The sequence below is a fragment of the Lycorma delicatula genome, chromosome 6 (assembly GCF_047948215.1).
Source record: "Lycorma delicatula isolate Av1 chromosome 6, ASM4794821v1, whole genome shotgun sequence".
NCBI classification, from domain to species: domain Eukaryota; kingdom Metazoa; phylum Arthropoda; class Insecta; order Hemiptera; family Fulgoridae; genus Lycorma; species Lycorma delicatula.
The window spans coordinates 78,876,111-78,895,996 of record NC_134460.1 but is presented as its reverse complement, the minus strand read 5'-3'; the positions used below and the strand labels follow the sequence as shown (position 1 = coordinate 78,895,996).

At 28.6% G+C, this 19,886-nt stretch overlaps 1 protein-coding gene across 1 annotated transcript in view; it reads right to left on the bottom strand.

Annotated features, from left to right (window-relative positions):
- Positions 1–19,886, bottom strand: part of ft (cadherin-related tumor suppressor fat) — an 817,460-nt gene that overhangs the window by 305,075 nt on the left and 492,499 nt on the right. Inside the window, exon 5 of the mRNA XM_075367925.1 lies at positions 1,773–1,974. Within this exon, the coding sequence (XP_075224040.1) occupies positions 1,773–1,974 (202 nt within the window). The remainder of the gene's footprint in view (positions 1–1,772; positions 1,975–19,886) is intronic.

Sequence of the window (19,886 nt, the reverse complement as noted above, 5' to 3'; positions counted from 1 at the left end):
TATATATTTAATACCTGCTTATTAATTAATCTTATTTTATGCAATTAATAAATATTTTATTTACTCTTCTTTATTACTGTATTTTCTTAAGTAAAGTGTAGGTAAACGAACGGTATGATATTTGAATTAATTAATTATTAGGTTTTTCACCGGGAGATCTTCGGAGACGTAATGAAGTGATATGTTTTGTAATTTATCGGTAAATTAAATCTTTTTTTACCAACAATAAAAGATGTTTTAATAACATCTATAGTTAACTTAAAAGTTCGTTTGTAATTGTTTAAATTTATTCTGTTTAAAGTAAATGCTATGTTAAAAATATTTTACACGATATTCATTAATTTCACTTTCCGGGGAAACGAAAATATTTTTAATCGTTCTGTACACTACAACTTACGTTACGTTAACCAGAGGTTACATATTTATAAATATTTAAAATTGTCTATTATTTTTATTATACTGATTTTTAATATAATCGGCTTCATAAATTCTTTTCCGATTACTAAACGTATCTATATTAGAAGTAAAATGTAATTAAACGTAAAAAAAGGAAAATTGTAAAATGATGAAATTATGAAGAACAATGTTCATTAATTAGTTTTTGTTAAAACTATCGGTTTATGAGATAATTCGTTATACTGGTCGTAGTAAATCATTTAGTTATTTTTGCTGGGAGAGGCTCCTCTAAAGTTCCGACGATTTTTAGTAAGAATTCCTTAATAACCTTGTAGGAAATTAACGAATGTTAGATGAAAAAAATGTCAAACTTCAAAAATAATTTATAAATATTAAACCAAGACTACAAGTTTTTTTATAAGAAATTTAAATAAAATTACCTGACAGATAGTAGGGGTATTAGCAAAAAAACTTCCTGACAACCTATCAGCAAAATTTACCTATTACAAATTAATCGACGATCCGACTACAAAATAATTTAACGTTACGATCTACCTTTAGTAAGTTATGTCAACAAATTTACGAAATTAATTTTATCATAAAATGCGAACGCGGAGTAGTTTTTGATCTTAGAATTCAAGCCGGAAAAGCTAAAGGTGATTTGAAAAATATGAAATGATATTTTTAAAGTTTTTAAATTCACAATTATTCAGTGTGATTCATAGTATTTACAGTTTTTTGTTCTTCTCGGTTAATGAAAATTAAATTTTCTTTTACGAATACTTAAATCGGTATTCAGATCTTTTATTTATTAATTTATTTTGCAACATTTGAACCATTAGTTTTGTTTTAATTTTCTCAATTACTGATTTCGAGATATTTTTCTAATGAATTTCCAACAGTATAATGTGTATAAGATTACAAAATTTTTTTAGCTTTTTCATTTAATTTAGTCTGAATATTTTTATCTAGTATTATTATTTTTCTTGTATGTTATTATAGTATAACCCGGTAACATACTTTTTTTATTTTTAAAAAATTTCGATTTTTTTACTGAAAAATTTCACGTAACGTCTGCCGTTTTGTTTTCTTTAAATCAAAATACACCGGGTGAGTCTTACGCGATTACGACGAATCGTGTTAGTAATCGTTATCGTACATACGTGTGTACGATAACTTTAATTTAGTTATAATTAAATTTACCCCTCATGATGAGATTAGTCGGAAGGAATCAATTAACCAAAATGTTATAATCAGATGAAAAAAAAAATTCTTATGAAGACTGAGAATCTATTACTTCATTGTAAAAATAACGTTAAAACTTATATAGACATAATATAATATAGATCTTCTGATAATAAAGTGGACATACTTACCAGAATCTAAATCGGTGGCTGTTACTGAGATTACCGATGTTCCAACGGGTATATTTTCAAATATTTCATTACTGTAACTCATCGGATCAAAAAGCGGTGCGTTATCATTTAAATCCAGAACGTTAAAGTATACCGTAAGCGTTGAAGATAGACTCGGACGACCAGCGTCTTGTGCTTGTACGACAAATATGTAATGTTGCACCTATAACAAATAAAAATATATAAATTAAAATTTAGATATGCAAAAGCAGATTTATAATAATAAAAACATATTTGATGTAAGATCTGGCGAAATAATCTAGACAAATGTTAATTAATTAAAAAAGAGAAAAATTGTTCATCTTTGATTGTGATTTAAATTAGTATTTATTATTGTTTAGAGATAATTTCCCCGACTTTATTTTTATATATTATTAGTTTTGATAAAAAAATGTAGAAAACTAAATGGACAGATCATTATTTCTAACATTTTCAGTTTAATTCCATTACTATTTTCTTATCCGAACTTTAATGTCGTACCAACATTTCCTATTTTGAATAAAGTTTTATATGAGATTTAATCCTAAGTTACATGTAAAAAAAAAAAATCGTAATTGTATTTGTTTTATTATAGAAAGTATACTTAACAATTTACGTGTTGTCAAAATCTGCTGGTATATTTATAATTGAAATAATACGTAAGTAAAAATATCCGTATGTTTATAAAATTCTTAAAATGTTAAAAAAATAAAAAAAAAATTATTTTCAAGTACTGATACATAATTCTTAAGGAAGTTATATAATACGTTTATTTAACTAACATATTACCTGATTAGTTTTATGTAAAATTTAACAATGATGTTAGCAAAAAATAATTACGTTGTTTTGGGCGGATAAAATAGTGACTGGTGGAGAGTGGGGGTTCATTGACATCGAAAAATACCAGCAATCGATATTTCAATTAAGAACTTGAAGAGAGGATAGACTTAACCGACATTATAAATACTCTTGTGTATATTATATATATATATATATTTAAAAGTGTTTGTGTGTGTATGTTTGAGAGTAGGAGAGAGAAAGAGAGAGAGATAGAGAGAAGCATATCTCGAAAGCAACACTTTTCAAAAGTGGTCCCTACTATAAGGAATTAAAGAGCCCATATTTCTTCTTTTGTCTAAATCATAGGCTGACAATGCGGTCTTGTGAAGGCCTTCATTTCCCCTTCCCTTCATCCACTACGGGACTAGTCCGTGGATCCATAATTAGATATTCATCATTTTAATTATTAATTTATGCTGCAGTGTAGAGTAAGAAGTAGTGACCGAACGGACGGCTTGGACAAATCGAGGCTCTCCTCGGGCGAATCCCATGGTGACAAAATCCAAGACGTCAACACAAAAAAATTACTAACGTTAATTCATTTTGCTGTATTAACTTTTAATTTAATGTTGTATTATTTTTTCTACTTAAAATGAGTTAATGAAAGGCAGTAAAGAAAATACTTTCAAGAGTAGCAGAACTTAAAAATCACGATCGAGATATTTCCATTTGAATTACGCAACAAAATATTAAATAAAATAATATTTTTTTCTAAAAGATTTAAGAAAAATATTAACAATTACCTTAAAAGGAAATTAATTAATGTTAATTAAATAATGTTTTTACACATATAAGTTCTTTACTTTCGTTTTACACTTTTTTTTTTTTAATTGATTTTATAGTCCACCGGAATGATCTGGTGATTAACTTGTCGTGGCAAATCAGTTTTCAAGTCGAAGGTGCAATTGTAGGTTTATACGGATTTTAATACTAGACAGTGTATATCGGTGCACTTTACCGGTTGGGGTTCAATTAACCACATGTCTCTGGAATGATCGCCCTCATCTGCACAAGACTAAACTTCATTAACCGTGTCATATCATTCTCATCTCATCGGGTCGTGGAGGAAGGCTGTTTATTAATCACTAGTTGAACAGATTGCGACGTACAAATTAAGAAAAAAACATTTTTCTCCGAAACTATCTAATTTATAGAAAAGTACCCCAAAAAAGTAGTAAAATTCGGAAAAAGTTGTATTAGTTTTTTCATCCTGTCTATAAATAGGCAATCAAAAAATCAATAGTAAGGGATATTTAAATTCGGAGTGGATTTCACAGATAGTTTTCTGTTTTTAAGATCCGTACTGATGATTATATTTTAACGCTTAAATAACCACAGGGTAGAATAGATTACACAGTTCTGTATTCCACGAACGATCAGGGTCGGCTTATAATCTACACGTACCCTGACTCCGAGCCAGGGTTCAGACATGAGCGAGAAAAAAAAAATTAAAATTATCCTTAACGGTCCCGAGATGCTGCACAATAATTTCGGGATGGTAATTTTTTGTATTTTACTGCTCCTATCCGGATGAAGATGTCCCGATTTACTGATAGTATCGGGGTGAGATGGATGCCTATTGTCTAGCATATTCTGATTCCCTCGAAAGAGATTTCTTTATCTCCTTCCACCGTTTCTACAGATAAACCTTTAGTTTTTTACTATTCTTTCTTTTCTATGATCCCCGTTGGTGCACCGAGGGTTTTAACTGAACGGTTACAGGATTCACGGTAAGGACGCAATAACATCTTAACTATACTGAGGTAGCCTCACTCGTAATCCCGACGCAGTCTATCCCGGCTTTTTGGTAGGTGAAATTTTTCTATAGAATTTTTGTTATATTTCTTCTAAATCTAATCTAGATTAGATTACATCAAACTTTGAACAATATAGTCTACTATTTTAACTCCGATTAAATTAGGATACATAATGTAACGTATTCGCTTAAAGTTCCATTCTCTTTTTCATTTCTTCTCGATATTTGTAAGATTACGATAGTTTAAATATTTTCAGATAGTTACGTTTTTTAGCGGCTCTTAATCCTTCTCTTCGTGAATCATATTTTCCGACGGGTTTTTTCCTCAAACATGGTTATTCAGGCTCAATGACTTCAGAATATTTTTCTGATTCGAATAAAATAAAATTTGGTGAAGTCAAGCATATGAATAATTTAATTTTTAAATAAATAAGGACGACGGTTAGAAAATAGAAATAAATTTCTGTTGCAGAAATTTTAAAATACTATATGGAGATTAAAAGAAATAATTGTTAGGGCTGAGTTCTACGGAATTTATATATGTGGGATTAATGATTATATTTCCGTAATCGTTTCATAAGATTATTCTACACCTATTGTATTACATTAACAAAATGTGGCTCGAATTCATTTGATATATGTGGATTTAATATTTAAGACCTTCGGGGATAAATAACGAATATAAATAATGAACGACGGTTTAAACTTAACCTATAAACTACAGTTTATTATTTATAACTACTTAATAATGTAGTCTAGTAAAATTATTAAAAATAACGAACTTAGCTTTTTACTATATAAATAATATCGCGAGAAACGTGAAAACAATATTAATTTATTATATTCAACGTATTCCTACAAATCGTTACTTAAAATAATAAAAAAATAACTGTTATTATTCGTAACTGTTATTTGTTATTGAATATATTATTACTTTTAATATTATTTATCGTCAGCTTGTGTGAATGGAAAAAAGGATTATAGATATAGCTACGTATCTTAAGTTCACGGTTACTCTTTTAAGTAAACAATTAATGATCATTTTACTGGAGAATGAATGGGCCATATTGTGATATATTGCCTTTACTTTTATTGTTTTCAGGGATATAATATGGTTAATTTTAGTAAGAAAACACTTCACGGGATGATTTGAGTTTTTTTACAGTCTTTTCAACAAACTGTACGTAAATTTCTTATATTATCGACAAGCTGAATATACGTACGAACGTACTCGTATAAGTTACGTATGTGTATGTGTATATACAGAAACTCACATACACGCATGATGTTCCGCTTATTAAAATCTGATTTATGCTTCACAGAGGCGCCCATTGTTTTTCTACCTACACGCGATACATCATCATCGTAGAAGTCAGTCAGTCATCTCTCCTCGGTCAGCTCGTTATTAACCTTCCCTCCTTACCTTCGATGAACATCTATCGTTCGCCATTTTTAAAATTAACAGACCGGCATTCACATCCTTTTTCTCATTTCCCCCGATTGTGACTCGTCACCGTATCCACCTCTTCCTTTTCCCTCTTCATCGAGTCGGGGGAAAATATTTTAACTACATTATTAATATATATTCTCACGCATACGCGCGCGCCTGCACGATATAATTATATATTTTTAATTTTTTTATAGCGATATGTGATAATCGAGAGCGGTTTTTAACGAATTCTGAGGAAAAACAGAAATTCTACGATTCACCAATGTCATCGTTATATCACAGAAACTAAAAATGAGTTGGAAGATAAATTTCGATTGAAAAAATTCGGATGTGAACCCATATGATTTCCTTGTACGCCTATTAAATTACATATACGCAATTTTTAAAAAAGTACATAAAATTTTATTTCATTAAAAACTTCTGATATTTTTTTTATTGTTATTATTGAATTATATTTACCGTAAATTTTTTTTTGCGATTAGAGGTTAATAATTATTAATAAATTAATATAATTGATTTAAAAAAAAGTAAAAAAAGAATAGAGATGAAGTCTGATTCAAACCGATGTGGCTTCCCCTTGCAAGACCAAATATTTCATTAATTAAAATTTCATTTGGTTATAACTCTGGAACCAATGAAAATAAGTACCACTTTTATGATACATCATTCAAAAGTTCTCAGTGAGTATTTATTACTGCAATTAAGAAAAAGTCCAAAATCCAAATTTTGTTGGTTTTTGGACACTTTTGGTGCAGTTGATTGCAGTCAAAACGGGAGGTGGTCAACAGTCCTAAATCCAAAATTTCAACATCCTACGGCTAATCGTTTTTGATTTATGTGAGATACATACGTACGTACGTACAGACGTCACGCCGAAACTAGTCAAAATGGATTTAGGGATGGTCAAAATGGATATTTTCAATGGAATCTGAAAACTGTATTTTTTCGCTATCATAGTACTTCCTTTACTTCGTTCAAGGAAGTAAAAATGCGACTTCAAAGAAAATAGTACTGACAAAATGAAAGTAACAGAACGAGTCAAAAAGAAAAACAATGATATATTAATTAAAATTTAAGATAGGCGAAGTAATACAATGTAATTTAAAGAATTTTATTATCTAGCGGAAAAATTACGAAGGTTAGACGATTACGATTACGTTATATTCCTCTATGAGGTCGACCTCGATCAAATATGTCTTCCCCTTGAGTCTTCGTAACGATTGCTATAAAATTCTCCGTCGAATTCGTATTCGGGATGTAACCCGGCCGAGGAAGGTTATTTAAGTTATTTATACTATAAAATTCATTTATGATGAACGAACGGTTTTGAGGCGAGGTGAATTTACCTGCACGAAAACAAAACGAATTTTTTTTTTTTTCATTAAAAAACATTATTGTTATTTTTTTGTCATCAAAAAAAAATTATTTTTTTTTTGGTCAAAAAAGCATTATTTTTTTAGACATCCCTGTTTAATGGATTCAAATAAAATGCTGCGTTTTTATTCAGCATATTTTTACCCAGTCAATGAAGTTTATATGGACTTATATGAAGTTTATAACACTTATTTTTATACGATTAAGTTAAATTTGCGACGAAAAATTAAAAACGGGAAAATTGCTTTAACCCAGTTATGCTTCAACAGCTGAAAACATGTAAACATCATTTTCAACAACACAATTAAATGATGTTCTACAGTGTAACTTATCTTGATCGTTTTCAAAAATACATTACAAGTAAAACGGTTTCAAGTTTTTTGTGTATATTCGGTTTTTAAAATAAAATTTATCAAGAATGGCGTAAAGCTTACATTAAAAATTAATTTTTATTTCTCTTTTTTTAAACTCTGCAGATCATAGAATATTTATATTAGTTGAATAGTTCGGATAGCCTACTTCACCATCCAAAATTATTGTATAAATGAAGCGAGGTTTTTATGGTAAAAAAGTTATAACATTCATCGGTAACCATAAATAATACCAATTTTTTCTTTATTTTAATCGCAGAATTTATAATTTCATTATTTGAACTACATTTATCATATATCTAACCTTGTAAAATGATAGCATTCAGATACGACTTTGATTTGTGTTGTTGACAATTATATTTAGCTGTTTTCAGCTGTTGAATTTTTAATTTTACATCGGAAATTCAACTTATCGTATAAAAATGTATTAATTATACATAAACTTCACCGACTAAGTAAAAATATGTTGACTAAAAATGCAACGTTTTATTCGAATCCGTTAAACATGGATAACTAAAAATTAAACATTACGTTTTTAATTATGTCCGTGATATTTTTAGGGGTTGAACGATATAGTCTATCATTCTAACTCCGATTAATTTAGTTAATTAAATTCGATTGATACTGTTACGTATTTGCTTCAGAGGATGAGATGAATGACAATTTTTTTTAGCGTGTGAAAATGCCATGCCTGATCGAGATTCGAACTCGGGACCTCCGGATTAAAAGCCGAGACGCTACTACTCGCGCTACGGAGGCCAGCAATCTGATTAAATTAGAATACATTAATGTAACGTATTAGCAAAAAGTTCAATCTTCTTTTTCATTTCTAGGTACTCTAGAATTAAAAGTACTGATGAGCTATATCTCGCAGTTTTGAATTTAGCTTTTGAAAATAAGTAAATTATCATTTTTCAATAAGTTTGTGAAAAATTCTTCAAATTCCAAAAAAACGCAGTATATTAATTTTACGAAATGGAATTGCCGTTTTTAACATACTATCTCTAAAACTTTACAAAATATTGGTATTATCTATCGTGAAAGAATAGGTAATGTACAGTTTTGGATGATGATTTCAAATAGTTTTGTTCTAAATTTGGGTATCGTGATTTATTGTTTCTATCTTAATTCCGGTTTTGAATTTGATGTTTTATTTTTTCCGATTATACCAAGATTTTTACATTTGACACATATAAAAGAGATTTTTATAATACAGGAATTCCTTTAAAATTAATAATGGGTAATATTTTTTTTTTAATTTATGAAGAATGTTTTTCTTTTTTTAATTAAGCCACAAAGAAAATTTTAATGAATTAGCAGTTAATCATTTAAGTGTGCTATTTAAAGGAAAAATTTAGTGTCTTAAAATTTAATTTTTTAAAATTTTTTGCTGTTCACTTATTAAAATGGACCTATAAAAATACCGTAAAATTTTAGTTGTAAATTACAAGCGGTTCATGTAGATCGATTTTTATTAGATCGGAGAGCACAGAAGAACAGTGGAAATCATTAAACGACCATTTTTTGCACGGATGAATTTTTTTTTTACCTGCGGGACCACGTTAGGTACTGCTTCAGAGGATGAGATGGATGATTTGTAGCGTGTGAAAATGCCTGCCGGGATTCGAACCCGGGACCTCCGGATGAAAGGCCGAGACGCTACCGCTCGCGCCACGGAAGCCGGCGAATGAATTTACTGATCGTTTATAAACGGAACTGGCTATCGATATTTTACATGTTGAATGTTCGATTGTTAAAATATTGATGTTTCACCGTTGAAAACGTTAAAAATGTCGTAATAAGTTTATATTACAGAATCCTAAACGAATTTTTAAAAAAAAGAAAAGTTAACAAAAAACAAATACTGTGCGGAAGTGATGATATGGCCGAAGCCCGAACGGAATCTGAATTTTTAAATAATAACTTTTTCGTTTAATTTACTAAACGCAACACGAGATCGGTAGAAAATGGAGACAAACTAACAGTCCGAACACAAACACACGAATAAATATAGAGACAGCTGCCTCGGCAACAGTCGATCGCCATCCGTTGTAGGTATTATAGTCGGTGAACAGAGGCCCGAGCAGTAAATCCGCCAAGTTATTAATGGAGATCCTGAGATCCGATATCTCAACAGTGTCTTCACAACCCCGGCCAGTCAGCTCATTTAACTCACTGAACCGACAGTCCTTGACAAACATCGTAAATGCCTTAAACAAACTGATTTTAATCGACTGGAAAAATCGGCGGTTCCTACATCCCCTCTCGTCTTATACCTTTACCGCCTAGACTTATTTGTCTTCTACTTAACATCAATTCTATGGAAAATTTATGAAGGTTATGCCGTATATTTTTATAAAACATACGACCGTTCATCGGAGAACTTTTATGTTTTTATTTTACGGTTGTATATATTATAAATACATATAAACTATGCTACCAAACAAAACTGAAGGAATATTTATAGATATATTAAAAGAATATGGTAATATTAGGAATCGTAATAAATCAACCTATTTATTAATGATGGATGAATTATTGAAACTGTTGTAAAAATTATTATAATACTACATTTTACTGCATAAGAATATATTTAATTTTTATTTTCTTTAACTTTAAATAAATAATTTTGATATATCAAAATGATTTTATGTATATATTCTGTACTTATTTTATTTATTATTTTCATAAAAAAATAATAAATAAAAATAATTAACCATATACGAGTACTTGAAAATTTTCATAAAATGTTTTTTAGAAGTCTACAAAATTTCTTTAAGGGGAATTTAATTCAGATTAATTTTTAAAAAAATATTATTTTAAGTAATATAAAATCTATGGAATTTTATAATAGTTAATAGTAAAGATGACATTAATAATAAAATTGTAAAGAGAAAATTCCTCAAAAACCACTTTAAAAAAATAATACAAATTACAACTAATTTCAAATAAATATTTTATTTTTGTAGGCGGTTTTTGAGGGTTTTCTGTTTTATTTCAAAAACCATCCGTTAAATCATTTTCTTTGTTGGAATAGTGATTAATGTTATTCTCCGGTACATGATTTTACCATAAATTAGCATAAGTGCCCGTGAAGTGAACGTTACCTGTATAGTCTTAGAATCTGTTTTTTAGAAACCTGCTAACATTTTGGTTACAGAATTTTTTAAACAGAGACTCCTAACGGTGGCTGAACATCCACCATCATAATTCTTTTTTTACTCTTTTTTTCTCCTGTTTTTTTGATCATACTTCCAAAAAATTCTTTCTGAAATTTTAACTTATATTAAAACTTCGCAAAACGTCGGACTAAACAAAAAAAAAAATAAAAATATATATTATATCGAATAAGAAGCTAGAGGTTTATAAATTGAAAACTTTTATAGAAAAACAAAGCTACTGTAATAATATTTTGTGAATTTTATGAGTTTTTATGAATTTATTAATAAAATTACTTCCAAACTTAAAATATATAAAAATTATATGACTATACGGGATGGACCAAGAAATCTATGGTAACGTTCTCAAGTAAATTGAGAATTATAAAGATTTTATCTAAAGTGTATTAATTTTATAAAAAAATCTAAATTATCCCTTTTTCAAGAAGACACAGTAAGATTTCGGGACCGTCTTAGAAACATTATGAAGATGTAAGTCATTGTATTAACGGGCAGTTTTAGTGGGAAGCTAGATAATCAACTTTTAATCGAATGAATATCTGAGCATTAAATAAATAATATTATTTTCAATATGCTTAGAAATACGATTATTAAAACCTGCTTTTAAAGATACGGTAGCTGGATGTTTCAGTCTGAGTACTACGCAAAGAATACGTAATTCTAATCGTACTGAATGTGTAAACTTTTTTGAAAACGCCGAATACGTTGTCGATCTTCATCAGATCGAAATAAAACTGCATCATCATAAGAAAAAAAGGTATTTATACAGCGATGTATTGTAGAAAGAATTGTGCGCTGAAATGATAGTGTTTATAAATATTTGTACCTAAATCCATCCATTTATATCGTCACTGACTTCAAAACATAAAATTTTGACGCGGAGAGAGTTTACGATTTAAAAATTTTGGTGAAATTAAAATAGTAGGCTTATAAAAAATAAATCTTATATCTTATAAACTTATATCGTCTAAAATTTCTTTTACCTCGGTGTGTTATAAAAAGAAATGATTCCTGAAGATTATTTTTAAATCGGTAACTTTAAAACAAATTTTATTTCTTATACAGTATTGAACATTTTAAACAGGGTACAGTTCTTTGTGATACGTATTAAATATTAAGAATAAGTAGAAAATGTTCAAGACTGAACGTATTTTACAAAAATAAGTCGTAAAATTTATATTTTCGTATCACCTATGTCAACACTCTTAACTAAAGTTATCGCGTTTAAAAATTATATCCTTTGTACGTTAAAGAGCTGTATAAAATTAGTTCTTATCGATTATTTGGATGTAACAATTTTAAAGCGAACTTATGAAAAAAAAAAGTTATTTTATTATTTTTTGAGTCGTAAAACGAGAAGATATGTAAATTTACATTTTTTTATTTTTAAAGACTTAAAAGGTAGATGTAAAAATGTAATAATAATTCTCATTACCTGACGTGTCAGTAACGATTAGGTGATTTAAGATCGGGAAATTGATAATACGAAGCAATTTTCCATCTCCTAAATATTTTGCTCGTAGGATTGAAGAAAAATTTCAAGACGATCGACTAATAAACAAGAGAATTTGTGTAGTTTGCGTGCATCTGTTATATAAAATCGTGCGTAATGGGATATGGCGACATATTGTATAAAAGGAATTCGGAGATGAGAGTGTGGGATTATTAGAAGGAGCTCCGGTTACTGGAGCTCGGTCCGACGAGAAAGAAATACGAATCTGAATATCAGGATCTCTTTCGAATAACGCATTTTGGTGTCCTGAACAAATGTAAAATGTTCCTGTTTTAGATCGTTTGTTGATTGTCCTAACTGATAAAAGAAGGTTTTGAATGTTGTAAAATGATAATTTAATATTTGATTTCGGTACGTGTGTGCGTGTTTGTTTGAATTTCTAATAAACCGTCTTTCCTGCAGTCTTAAATTAAGCGTACATTGATTTTTTTTAATATAATTTTTCTGTAAGAAAATTTTAAAACTATTTAGTCTCATGTATTTTTCACATTATCATGAATTTATTTTAGAATTTTTCAAATAGAAAAATTAAGTTTATTATTGAGGGAATTATATTGCGTTCAAAATTGTTTATATTAAATTTTTCGTTCGATTTGACGCATTTTCTAAATGAAAGCGCGATGAAAACAGAAAAATCGATTATGGTTCATACTAGTAAGCATTATAAATTAAAATTCGATTAGTTGTAAAAAATATTGGATACGAATAGTCTTTTTCGAGTAATAGAATGCTCTTTTGGAATTTTTCTTTACGGGTGTTTAATTTTTAAAAACAAAAACTTGAATCGATAAGTGACTATAAAGTAGTGAATTTTGTTCGCATAATTTATATGGGGTGAAAAAAATACAATTTTTGCCAGTCGCTCATCAAGGGATTAATTTATCGACCGGAAAATTTCGTCTACGTTTTTCAAAATTTTTCAATATTTTTAATTATTATATTAATAATTTTTATAATATTGTTATGTATTACTTATTTTGAATTAAAATTATTAATTTTTCAAAATCAATTTTTACTTCCATGTACGAAGTAAAAGACGTATTGTAATCGCGAAAAATTTCGGTTTTCAGATTTCAACGGAAATATCCATTTTTACCATCCCTCAATCCATTTTGACTAGATTCGGCGTGACGTCTGTACTTACGTATGTATCTGGCATAACTTGAAAAAAAAAACGATTAGCCATGGAATGTTGAAATCTTGGATTTAGGACTGCTGTAACATCTAGTTGTGCACCTCCCATTTTGATTGCAATTGACTGGACCAAAAGTGTCCAAAAAAGCCCAAAATAAAAAAAAATTGATTTTTGAACTTTTTCATAACTGCAGTAATCACACCTCATTGAGAGCTTTTCAACGATATACCATAAGTGGTACTTATTTTCATTGGTTCCAGAGTTATAGCCAAACAAAATTTTAATTAATGACTTATTTGGATCGCAAAGGGGAAGGCATATCGGTTGGAATCCGATCCGACTTCATTTCCCTTTATTTTAACTTTTTTAATTTTATTTAAATATATTGATTTATTGATAAGTATTAAACTCTGATTGTAAAATAATGTGTATATGCCATTTAATAGGCGTACAAGAAAGTCATGTAGTGTCCACATCAGATTTTTAAAATTATGCAAAACATACAGGTCTTGGTTCAAAAGGCTGAAAAAATAAATGTAAATTTATGCCGATGAGAACTATCGTACTTATTACAGTATTATACGGTCGTAATGAGGAAAATAAATTCTAATTACCTCTTAACAGAAATTTTTACGAATTTTATACTACCTAATTTTTTTTCCTTAGAAGGTATTAATTTTTTTTTCATTATCGATGGAATTTGTGGGAAAATGCTTATTTAAACAATTTTTGATATTTTAGCTTATATTATATTTTTGACTATCGAAAAACGGACGTTTATTTGAAATGTCTTTATCTCATCAGTCTAGACGTTTTTAAAAGAAAAGCTGAAACCCTTACGCGGTAGGCTCTATCCCTGTGTATGATTTAAAAACGTTCCTACAACTTTCATAAAATGTATCCTATCTTTTCTTTTTTTGTTAAAGTACTCACATATTTTTAGCTACCGCAAGGACTTGTCAAAGGTAGTAGACAAAAAAAACTTTCAGTAGAATGCTTTTTGGTATTGGATCGGAGCAGAGATTTAATATTATACGTTATCGAATTCTAATCTGCTCAACGATTTATTTAAGAAATTTATTCTCTATCGAGTGTGTCGCGATAGATAGGATATGTTATCTTATTTACACGGTTACACAAACGGATTCCCGATCATTTTCAAGAAGTTCCAAGATTTGTAGTTTCAAGAATCTCCTAGTGGTTATGCCTAAACACCGGAAACGTATACCCTCCATTGTAAGATTTCAGACATCAAAATTTATTTTAATTTTTCAATTTTTACATCATCAGATCTTATCTTACTTGAAGCGAGAAAAAAATCGGCTGTAAAAGGACTTGTTTACTTCTTCACACACATTCGAATATAAATCCCGCATTTATTGATAATATAAAAAAAATTATTTAAGAAATTCTATAATACCAGTCAGTTATAAGAACTTATATCTCGCTCAAGTTTTTATAGCGATAATTTTTTCAAAAGTTTTTTTACAAATCTTCATTCGATAAACGATTTACATCTTTTCGTTCAAAAGAATTTATTTTGCCAAAATTTATTTGAATAAAATGTATTTCCCTATCCGATATGCATTCTTTAAATATTTCTTTTAAAATTGAGGAAACATTAAGGCCATATCAGACAATAAAAAATACAAATTAATAAACACTACCGGAAGAATTAGGTGATTGTAATAAATTGTATATCAAGCGAACCGGATGCGCATTCTATCTTAGGTACAAGAACAATTCCCCGAAATATATAGTAAAACAGAAACTTATTAAATGCGAAATTCAATTTTACCCGCATTACATGAAAATGGCTTGACATATTTAAAATATGTATTTAAGACCGGCAATGCTTCGCTATTGCTAGAGTATGTATATATATAGATTAATTAACACAATTTAAAGTTTGATAAAACATTAACCAAACGAACATTACGGAACTTCACAAAATTTAACCTTTCTTTTTTACCCTTTCTCCCTTTCCCTCTCCCCAATTCCTTTTTCCCCTTTCCTCCTTTTTTATTTTTACCATATTCCCTTCCCTCTTCCCCATCCTTTCCACCATTTCTCCTTTTCATCTCTTACCTTTTCCTTCCCCATTTATCTTTCTCTTATTTCCCATTCCCCATTCTCTTCACCATTCCCATTTTTTCTCTTTTTCCCTTTTCATTTCCTTTTTCCTTTTTTCCTTATCCCCGTTTTCCCTTTTTTCCCTTTTTACCTTCTTCCCTTTTACCTTTATCGATTTTCCCTGTTTCACTTTTCCGATTTTTCCATTTTTCCCTGCGCGTAAATCGGTCTAGTAGTATCTTAGTCTGTAGCGGACACACATATCGGAAACATTGAAATGGAATCGTAAAACATTTAGTATAGCGTGTGTTGTTTTTACGTCCAACAGATAGCGTTGTTTTTCAAAATAAGCATGTTTTTACCTGTCACAGGTGTGACATCTTAGGTATATAAATAGTAGGAATATATATAAAAACACACGCGTATTTGAATGCCACGTTGTGTCAAAATTTCAAAACAATCGGTGAAAAACTTTCGGAGATTTAAGATTTTGAACAAACGAACATTTACATTTTTATTTATATAGGTTTATGATTATTATTTAAATGAAATATTATTTAAAATAACGTACAATATCGCTAAATAAACAAAAACAACATATTGAATGAAGAAACATTTATTATTCGACCTGTAAAAAATAAAGAATTCTTTTAATCGCATTTAAACCGAAGCGATCTAAAACTCAACTAAATTGCTTTCCATATTTTCTTATGATTAATCGGATCCCAGTGGTTGTTTATTACGGTTACGAACGAACAGTTCGTTGAATTCAGTATGTATATGTGTGAACATCTTGGCCCCCAAAGGGGAAGACACCCGCCATCTGACTGATCTAAACGCCACATCACCCGCTCCGTACCTAGCACCGAGGGCTTTACCGCAGGCACCTTCAAAGGTATCAAAGGCATCTTACTGGTTTTTTATATGAATGCAAATTAACTTGAAAGACGGGACTCTGCCCATTTGACACCCGGTAGTATCGGACCCCTATCTTTATTTTGATTTTGATTTCGGATTCGGATTAAGTTCTATCCGGATTCGGATGAAGGATTACAAAATACATGAATTGCCACCAAATTAAAAGTTTTTAATAATCATTAAAAATAACAGCGAAAGCTATCAAGCTGGTTCAAATACACTAATGTTTAATAAAATGCATAAAATATGTAAACATGAATTTTATAAATCAAGTTTAAGATCTTCACAATTGCGGTAAAACTAATGTTTAAATAATTGAAAATAAATATGCTATAAAACCACCAAAACATGGGATAAATTATATTAGCTTATGTATGACCGCAATAAGGATCTATTAAAACGATAAAAAACTCAATCGGACCATCTGCAGATTTAAAAAATTTTTTTAAATTTAAAATTAGAAAAATGTGTAAATTTTTAATTGTTACAGATTCTGAAAAGGAACCTACGGCATTTAAGATTATAAAATGTGATTAAGATTATATAATGGTCGCGGGACCTACGTGAAAATATTTTGAACAATGATTGCAAATTTTTCCCTTTTGCGACTTTACTAAAAGAGATATTTATTAGATTTGGGCTTACGAATCCTCTTCAAATAAATATCAAAAATATATTTTCGGATTTTTTAATTTCGTTTGTTTAAGGGATGCGACGGTGTACTCAACCAACACAGCCACTGCTACTGTTATTATGTACGACGCGACTGGTTGCACCTGCCTCCGGTTACTTGACTAAAAAACATAAAATAAAATAAAGAAATTGGCCGTCACGGCCAACATACAAGTAACCATATAGAGCGGGCGAAGCCGCGACTCAAATATATTATAAAAACATGTAATATGTAATAATCTGAGTTAAGTGGAAGTAAGAGATAAGTTTGTTAGAAATGAATTAATAACTGAGAGAATACTAATAATAATAATAAGAATAAGAATGTTCGTTCGGAAAAGTTTTAATAGGCTTTTCTTTTATAAGTGGTTCTAAGTGTCTTTACGTCCGTCAATAAATAAACAAAATTTATTTTTGTTAATCTGTAATTAAAAAAATGTTGTACAACTACTTAATTTCTACTTTTTATGTAAATAAATTAAAAAAAAATTGGTTTCTTTGCTGTAAACAAACGGTGGAAAAAATAAAACAACTTTTTATTATTGTCTTAAGTAAATCTTACAATTTTTAAATTGATCTTTTAAGCATTTAAACTGTTGATTCGTAAAAAAACCAATGCGTTTACTCCTGACTTGTTATTGCTGATATAAAAATAAGAAGCAATTTCCGAGGAAGGATATTTCAAAATGTCTTCTAGTATAACTTAACTTCTGATGAAAGTATCAGTTTGTGTTTGTATAACGTTATATTTTAAATCTCTTTTTTCTTGTCCGAATGATTTCAGTAAACCGTTTAATATTTTTTTTTCTTTTTTATTCACTATTTTTTAATTTGGTTTCCCTTATGTTTCGATTCAAATGGTTTTTTGAATTTCAAATTCAAATTCTTTTCACATTTACATGCCCTTCTTCAAAGCCTTTATAAAATAAATCTAAAATCCTTTAAAAAATAATTTAAAAACTCACGTAATTACATTTTTTTATGCCGTAACGCATAACTTTATATATTAGGTTTTTTTTTTTTTGTAAATTCTTTTGCGTTTATTTCTAAATCTTCTGTGTGATATCTTTACGTTATAATTTTCGTGTCTCTGTTTTCCACAAACTTTAGTAATCGTTCTTATTTAATTTAAGTTTACTTACGAACACGTACATTAATATTTTTAACTTTGTAGTATAACTAAAATATGTTTCTTTTTAAAATAATATTTATCTTATTGTTTATTAGATACATCAGTAGTTTTATATCTATCGAAGTTTATTAAACATACCATTTTCTTTTTATCTATTAAAGAAGGAAATTAAAATGTTACAAAAAAATATGATACTTGTAAAAAATTTCAAATAAATTTATGTTAAGAAAAATGTTACATTTAAACTTTTCAGCATTTTAAATTTAATGTAATTTTTTGAATTTTAATTCTACAATAATTATACACACACACACACATATTTATATATATATATATATACGTATACATATTGAACTACCGGTACCTCAAATTTTTCGTAGATCTCTGTGTTAGGGTAAAGACAAAGATTAATTAGTTGCATTTTTGTGTAACAGGTCTATAGATCGGGGAAATTTCCTTCGATCACTACAGTTACAGGGCATTAACTAAATAACGGGACTGTTATAGTCGTAAATTTTATTTTAATTTTATTATCGTTTCTTAAAATTATAAAATAAAAGGTAAAAGGCTACACTTTTGGATCTGACCATTATAATACGAACTACATAAAAATTAACGTTTTAAAATCTTTTCAAAGTTTTCAGAATCGTTTTATGCAATTTATCTAAAAAAAAATTAAAAAAGTAACAGCTTCTAATTCGGCTCGGACTATTTATGCTATAAAAAGTTTTATTAAAAAAAATTTTAATTGTTCGTTCTCTAATAAAATAAAATAATTACCGCAATATAAAATTTATATCATTTTATTGTGGTAAACCACGTAGTAGAATAATCGACCATGTAATTTTTGTTTTGTTATAATAACAATTAAGTTAGCCGGTAGAGTTTTAATTTTTAAATAAGAGAAGAAAATAACAACGAGAAAAAACAATAATAAATGAACGAAAGTTAGAGAAGGTAAAGCCCTCATTTTGTTTTTATAATTATTAAGAAGTAGCAGAGTTCGCTCGTAATTCACTTTTCTAAATATAATAATATAAGAAATAAAGTTGAGGATATCTTAGGAAGAAAAAGTATCATGGGTATTAATAAATAGAGGAAAGAAGCTGGGTTGTACTTCATAATCGTCGTCCTTTTGTACCACCTAACATAAATGTCCTGCTTAATTGTTACCGTAAAACGTGAAAGAAATAGCGTCCTCACGGTCTAAATGACTGTACAAGACATCTCCGTTGTAAAATCTTCTGATATTATTGCTATTACGTCTTTTATTTTACAAAATGTTTGTATATATATATATATATATATAAAACGAGTATTATTATAATGTTTGTTACATGAATTTAAAAAATTTTGCTTGGTCTTTTGTTTATTTTAATTAGAAAGAAAGAATAACTGTTGTATGTATTTATTTTAATATAAAAGGAAACATAAACGTGACTAACATAACCGTCCATGCATTTTATTATTATTTTTTATTCATTTTATTTTTTATTTACTTATTATTTTTCTTAAATGAATATACATAAAATAAATACACATTTATATGTTATTATGTAGAGACGTTCGTTTAAACTGAAAATATATTCGCTGCCCTATATGAATAATTGTTTTACGGCAGTATTTATTAAAATTTAAACAATATTTTAGGGATAAAATTGCCTATATAACTCGATTATTTGG